General features: G+C 36.9%; 1 protein-coding gene across 1 annotated transcript in view; it reads right to left on the reverse strand.

Annotated features, from left to right (window-relative positions):
• Positions 1-7638, reverse strand: part of SLC15A5 (solute carrier family 15, member 5) — a 91962-nt gene that overhangs the window by 65948 nt on the left and 18376 nt on the right. The window contains exon 3 of the mRNA XM_011954503.1: positions 6095-6264. Coding sequence (XP_011809893.1) covers positions 6095-6264 — 170 coding nt within the window. The remainder of the gene's footprint in view (positions 1-6094; positions 6265-7638) is intronic.

Genomic DNA, 7638 nt, shown 5'->3' on the forward strand with positions numbered 1-7638 from the left:
ACACTCAGAAAAAAAGTGATAAAGGTGGTAAATTTTATATTATGTGTTTTTTGTTTGTTTGTTTGTTTTACCGCAATAAATACCACAACCCTATAGAAAAGTTGAACTAGAAACATGAACAGGTAATTCACTGAAAAAGAAATTCAAAATGCTCTAAGGCAATGAAAAGATTCTCAACTCTTCTCAAAATAAGAATAATGCAAATTTAAACCACAGCAAGATACCATTTTCTACCCTCGACTTGGCAAAAATCCCAAAGTTTGACAATATACTTTGAGAGGCTGTGGGGAAACAGGCATTCTTGTACATTTTTGGTAGAAATACAAAATAGTGCCACAACCACTATAGAAAGGAATTTGGCAACATATAGAAAAATTATATTTGGACTTACTTTTGATTTGAATCTATCCTAAAGATATAAAAAAAAAAAGCAAAGAGAAACATGCACCAAGCTATTTATTAGAATCTACTTAATACAGCAAATGTAAAAAAGCAACCCAAATGTCTATCCATGTGGGACTGGTAAAATAAATGATAGTTTGTTACACAATGAATATACAATTATAAAATGACCCCTAAACTATACTAACTAAAAAAAAAGCAAGTGAGAAAAGTGTGCATTATATGTTACTTCTTACATCAAAAGGGCAGACAATATATATGCCTACATGCACACACACATATTTTAATATTTGCATTTATTTAAAAAATGGAAGGGTAATCCAGAAAACCAAGGAAGCAATGAAAAACAGCAAGAGGCTTATCTGAACGACTAAGGTACCAACATGAAGGGGACTTCACTGTCCAAATAAGGAAACAAATTTGAGAATCACTAGCTGTAGTAGATTGAAACACATCAAAAATGCTTAAGAGCATAAACTCATAATTATAGTTTTTTTAAAAAAGAAATCCTAATAATTACCTTTGCAGAATGTTGAAATTCCACTCAATAATTTGAAAATCTATAGATAGAAGGAAATACTTAAATGTTTATCTTCTTTTTATTACATAAACTATACCTCAATGTAACTAGTTGATGAGGCGATATTTGTCTTTATGAAATTATTTCAGTTAGTAAAAGAGGAAGAAATATAGAATATAATCACCTTGCAATCCTCAATAAAATATTGGATTTGGGCAAAAATAATCAATGAATGCTAACTCTGCAAAAGTTAGCATTATGCCTCTTAATTAAAGTACATAATGCCACCTATGAAGAAATTTGGCCAAAATAAAATATGAATCTGCAAGTATCTAGGTATATTAGAAAATTTACAGGACTGCTTGGTGCAGAACTGAGTTCAATTCCTGGATATCCTTGCTAACTTTCTGTCTCCATTGATCTGTTGACAGTGACATCTACAGAACTCTTCATCCCAAATCAACAGAATATACATTCTTCTCAGCACCACATCGCACTTATTCCAAAATTGACCACATAGTTGGAAGTAAAGAACATTACTCCTCAGCAAATGTAAAAGAACAGAAATTATAACAAACTGTCTCTCAGACCACAGTGCAATCAAACTAGAACTCAGGATTAAGAAACTCACTAAAAACCACTCAACTACATGGAAAATGCAAAACCTGCTCCTGAATGACGACTGGGTACATAATGAAATGAAGGGATAAATAAAGATGTTCTTTGAAACCAATAAGAACAAATACACAACATACCAGAATCTCTGGGACAGATTTAAAGCAGTGTGTAGAGGCAAATTTATAACACTAAATGCACACAAGAGAAAGCAGGAAAGATCTAAAATTGACATGCTAACATCACAATTAAAAGAACTAGAGAAGCAAGAGCAAACACATTCAAAAGCTAGCCGAAGGCAAGAAATAACGAAGATCAGAGCAGAACTGAAGGAGATAGAGACACAAAAAACCCTCCAAAAAATCAATGAGTCCAGGAGCTGGTTTTTTGAAAAGATCAACAAAACTGATAGACCACTAGCAAGACTAATAAAGAAAAAAAGAGAGAAGAATCAAATAGACGCAATAAAAAATGATAAAGGGGATATCACCACCGATCACACAGAAATACAAACTACCATCAGAGAATACTATAAACACCTCTACGCAAATAAACTAGAAAACCTAGAAGAAATGGATAAATTCCTGGACACATAAACTCTCCGAAGACTAAACCAGGAAGAAGTTGAATCCCTGAATAGACCAATAGCAGGCTCTGAAATTGAGGCAATAATTAATAGCCTACCAACCAAAAAAAGTCCAGGACCAGAAGGATTCACAGCCGAATTCTACCAGAGGTACAAGGAGGAGCTGGTACAATTTCTTCTGAAATTATTCCAATCAATAGAAAAAGAGGTAATCCTCCCTAACTCATTTTATGAGGCCAGCATCATCCTGATAACCAAAGCCTGGCAGAGACGCAACAACAAAAAAGAGAATTTTAGACCAATATCCCTGACGAACATTAATGCAAAAATCCTCAATAAAATACTGGCAAACTGAATCCAGCAGCACATCAAAAAGCTTATCCGCTGTGATCAAGTGAGCTTCAGCCCTGGGATGCAAGGCTGGTTCAACATACACAAATCAATAAACATAATCCACCATGTAAACAGAACCAAAGACAAAAACCACAGGATTATCTCAATAGATACAGAAAAGGCCTTTGAAAAAATTCAACAGCCCTTCGTGCTAAAAACTCTGAATAAATTTGGTATTGATGGAATGTATCTCAAAATAATAAGAGCTATTTATGACAAACCAACACCAATATCATACTGAATGGGCAAAAACTGGAAGCATTCCCTTTGAAAACTGGCACAAGACAAGGACGCCCTCTCTCACCACTCCTATTCAACATTGTGTTGGAAGCTCTGGCCAGGGCAATCAGGCAGGAGAAATAAATAACTGGTATTCAATTAGGAAAAGAGGAAGTCAAATTGTCCCTGTTTGCAGTTGACATGATTGTATATTTAGAAAACCCCATCGTCTCAGCCCAAAATCTCCTTAAGCTGGTAAGTAACTTCAGCAAAGTCTCAGAATACAAAATCAATGTGCAAATATCACAAGCATTCTTATACACCAATAACAGACTAACAGCAAAATCATGAGTGAATTCCCATTCACGATTGCTTCAAAGAGAATAAAATACCTAGGAATCCAGCATACAAGGGATATGAAGGACCTCTTCAAGGAGAACTACAAACCACTGCTCAATGAAATAAAAGAGGACACAAACAAATGGAAGAACATTCATGCTCATGGATAGGAAGAATCAATATCGTGAAAATGGCCATACTGCCCAAGGTCATTTATAGATTCAATGCCACCCCCATCAAGCTACCAATTACTTTCTTCACAGAACTGGAAAAAAACACTTTAAAGTTCATATGGAACCAAAAAAGAGCCTGCGTTGCCAAGACAATCCTAAGCTAAAAGAACAAAGCTGGAGGCATCACGCTACCTGAGTTCAAACTATACTGCAAGGCTATAGTAACCAAAACAGCATGGTACTCGTACCAAAACAGAGATACAGACCAATGGAACAGAACAGAACCCTCAGAAATAATAACACACATCTACAACCATCTGATATTTGACAAACGTGACAAAAACAAGAAATGGGGAAAGGATTCCTTATTTAATAAATGGTGCTGGGAAAACTGGCTAGCCATATGCAGAAACCTGAAACTTGATTCCTTACTTACACCTTATACAAAAATTAATTCAAGATGGATTAAAGACATAAATGTTAGACTTAAAACCATAAACAACCCTAGAAGAAAACCTAGGCAATACCATTCAGGACATAGGCATGGGCAAGGACTTCATGACTAAAACACCAAAAGCAACGGCAACAAAAGCCAAAATTGACAAATGGGATCTAATTAAACTAATGAGCTTCTGCACAGCAAAAGAAACTACCATCAGAGTGAACAGGCAACCTACAGAATGGGAGAAAAATTTTGCAATCTCCTTATCTGACAAAGGGCTAATATCCAGAATCTACAAAGAACTCAAACAAATTTACAAGAAAAAACACCCCCTCAAAAAGTGAGTGAAGGATATGAGCAGAGCAGACACTTCTCAAAAGAAGACATTTGTGCAGCCAACAGACACATGAAAAAATGCTCATCATCACTGGCCATCAGAGAAACGCAAATCAAAACCACAATGAGATACCATCTCACACCAGTTAGAATGGCAATCATTAAAAAGTCAGGAAACAACAGGTGCTGGAGAGGATGTGGAGAAATAGGAACACTTTTATACTGTTGGTGGGATTGTAAACTAGTTCAAGCATTGTGGAAGACAGTGTGGTGATTCCTTCAGGATCTAGAACTAGAAATACCATTTGACCCAGCCATCCCATTACTGGGTATATACCCAAAGGATTATAAATCATGCTGCTATAAAGACACATGCACACGTATGTTTATTGCGGCACTATTCCCAATAATAAAGACTTGGAACCAACCCAAATGTCCATCAATGAGTGATAGACTGGATTAAGAAAATGTGGCACATATACACCATGGAATACTATGCAGCCATAAAAAAGGATGAGTTCATGTCCTTTGTAGGGACATGGATGCAGCTGGAAACCATCATTCTCGGCAAACTATCGCAAGGACAAAAAACCAAACACCGCATGTTCTCACTCATAGATGGGCATTGATCAATGAGAACATTTGGACACAGGAAGGGGAACATGACACACCGGGGCCTGTCGTGGGGTGGAGGGAGCAGGGAGGGATAGCATTAGGAGATATACCTAATGTAAATGATGAGTTAATGGGTGCAGCACACCAACATGGCACATGTATACATATATAACAAACCTGCACATTGTGCACATGTACCCTAGAATTTAAAGTATAATAAAAAAAAAAAAAGAAAATTTACAGGAAATACAGAGGGAAAGCTCTATGCGGATGCAATTCACAAAATCCAGACTATGGGAAATGCTCTAAGAAATGTTACGATTTCTTTTTAAAACTGATAAATTAGGGGCCAGGCATGGTGGCTCATGCCTGTAATCCCAGCACTTTGGAGGCTGAGGTGGGTGGATCACGAGGTCAGGGGATCAGGAGGTCAGGAGATTGAGACCATCGTGGCCAACGCAGTGAAACCCCGTCTCTACTAAAAATACAAGAAATTAGCCGGGTGTGGTGGTGGCACCTGTGGTCCCAGCTACTCGGGAGGCTGAGGCAAGAGAATAGTGTGAACCTGGGAGGCGGAGCTGCAGTGAGCCGAGATCGCGCCACTGCACTCCACCCTGGGTGACAGAGCACGACTCCATCTCAAAAAAAAAATAATAATAATAATAAATAGAGATACAGATGCATGGGGAATATATATATATATATATAATGTATAGTTTATGGACATATCTGGCATTTGGAATGTTTAAACCTTTTTTGGATTTGATTTGAACAAACTATAAAATAAAAAAAAAAAACAAATTTCAAGAAGGAAACAATCAGGGAGATTTTAACAGTGACCAGATATTTGATGGTGTTAAGAAATCTTGTTCCTCCACAAAAAATCTTGTGGGTGTGCGTGACAGAGACAGAGACTGATAATGACATTGTGGTTATGTTTTTCAAACGGAATTTAACTTTTATGTATACACCTACATACTATATTACATATAAATAAATATAACAAAATACACGAATAAGAATGCTATAATATTTAGTTTTTGCTTGAAAATTACCCGGGTAAGAAGAAGAAAAAATGAGTGAAGATGAGTTGATAATTGCTGAAGCTCAGAGCTACCCAAGTGAGGTTCTTTATCTGCTTTTGTTTATGCTTAAGATACTCCATTATTAAAACTGTTTCAACCATGGAAAGAAAGGAAGATGGGGAGAAGAGAAATCTCTACCTCTCAACTTTTCGTTGGATCTAAATCTTGCCATTAGAATCCCATTGCAAAGAAGCAGTCTTAACATTTACTTAAAAATATTTTTGGAGACCATTGCTTTATCAAGGGTAATGACAGACACAATTTTCAAATTCTGAGTTGAAAGAGAAGTTATAAAGAATCAAAGAGAAAGAAGATCTGTCAAGAAAACAATATAAACCCAGAAATTAATGTAAAGTATAATTTACTTACGTCTTTCTGACTGATAAATTAGGTTGTAGTATATCATATGAAGAGTTATCAGAGCCATAAGTGTAGACATAAAAGGAATAAGTAAAACAAGGGCCCAGGCCTGTGAGTGCTGGATGTAAGATATTCCCAGAAACACAATGGTTGCATTTAGGTTCACGAGCCAGTAAAACCTGGGGTATACAGACAGACAAAAATAAAAATACCATTGAATCGCTTTAGACGACTATTGCTAATTTTAATGCTTCTATTCAAATGTAAACTACGAAACAATGACATGTTAACTGAACCCAATTTTGCAAATATTGTTTATCACATTTCTTAACAAGTGTATAAACATCAACCCTGACTTAACCAGTTTCATTATCTTTGTTTTATCCTTGTTTAGAATCGACATAGAAAGAAGGTGCTCTCTTTCGTCTAAATCAGAGGTTGGCAAAGTTTTTCTATAAAGGGCTGGATAGACAGTAAATATTTTAGGCTTTGCAGGCCATACAGTCTCTGTAACATTGTGGTACTAAAGAAGCTATAGACAACACTTAATCATTCAAATACCCCTAATGAAACTGGAAAGATTCAAAAGTTAATTCTTCTGGTATATTCCAGTGTTCAAAGTATAGGAAAACAGAATACTCAGGAATATCTGGGTTATACTTAGAATAGGCATGTAACTGAAGAAATGAGTGACATTTGAATAAAACTTTCCATTTTTCTTCCCAATGATTAGTATCACAGAGAGGTACCTACCCTAGTAGTCTGGTTTGCAAGTTCTGGGAAAATCATCTCTACCTCTCAACCTTTCCCTGGGTCTAAATCTTGCCATTAGAATCCCATTGCAAAGAAGGGATCTTAACTTTTACTTTAAAGATTGAGGAAAAATTAAATACAATAAAATTTACTTATTTACATATATAACATATACATATTAGTTTTTTTAAGTGTTTCAATTGTGCAAGCACCATCAGATAAGTCTTAGTACACTTACACTATCATTAAAATTTAAAGGGTTTATGTGATTAGATGAGACCCACCCAGTATAATCTGGGTTCTGATCAACTGACATCAGCTGAGGAGAAACCTCAATTATCTGTGCAAAATCCTTTCACCTTTGCCATAATTAGGGGAGTGATATTCCAAAATCTTTCCGATATTCTACTGTTTAGAATCAGGTTACAGGTTCTGCCCACACTCAGGGGGATGGGTCATCCTGGGGCATGTCCACCACATCTTCTTTGTGTTTCCCTTCCCACGATCTCTCTCTCTCTCTCTCCCCCGCCCCCCTTCTTTTTTTTCCCACAGGGTCTTACTCTGTCACCCAGGCTGGAATGCAGTGATGCAATCATGGGTCACTGCAGCTTTGACCTCCCAGGCTAAAGCAATCCTACTGCCTCAACTTCTGTCTAGTACCTGGGACCACAAGCACGCACTACCATACCTGCTAATTTATTTTTAGTAGAGATGAGGTCTCATCGTGTTGCCCAGGCTACACATCTTCTAAATGATTCCTCGCCTCGCCGCGCCCCGCCCCTCCTCGCCTTGCCTTGCCC

Source organism: Colobus angolensis, unplaced genomic scaffold (genome assembly GCF_000951035.1).
Source record: "Colobus angolensis palliatus isolate OR3802 unplaced genomic scaffold, Cang.pa_1.0 Scaffold11, whole genome shotgun sequence".
In the NCBI taxonomy this organism is placed as follows: Eukaryota; Metazoa; Chordata; class Mammalia; order Primates; family Cercopithecidae; genus Colobus; species Colobus angolensis.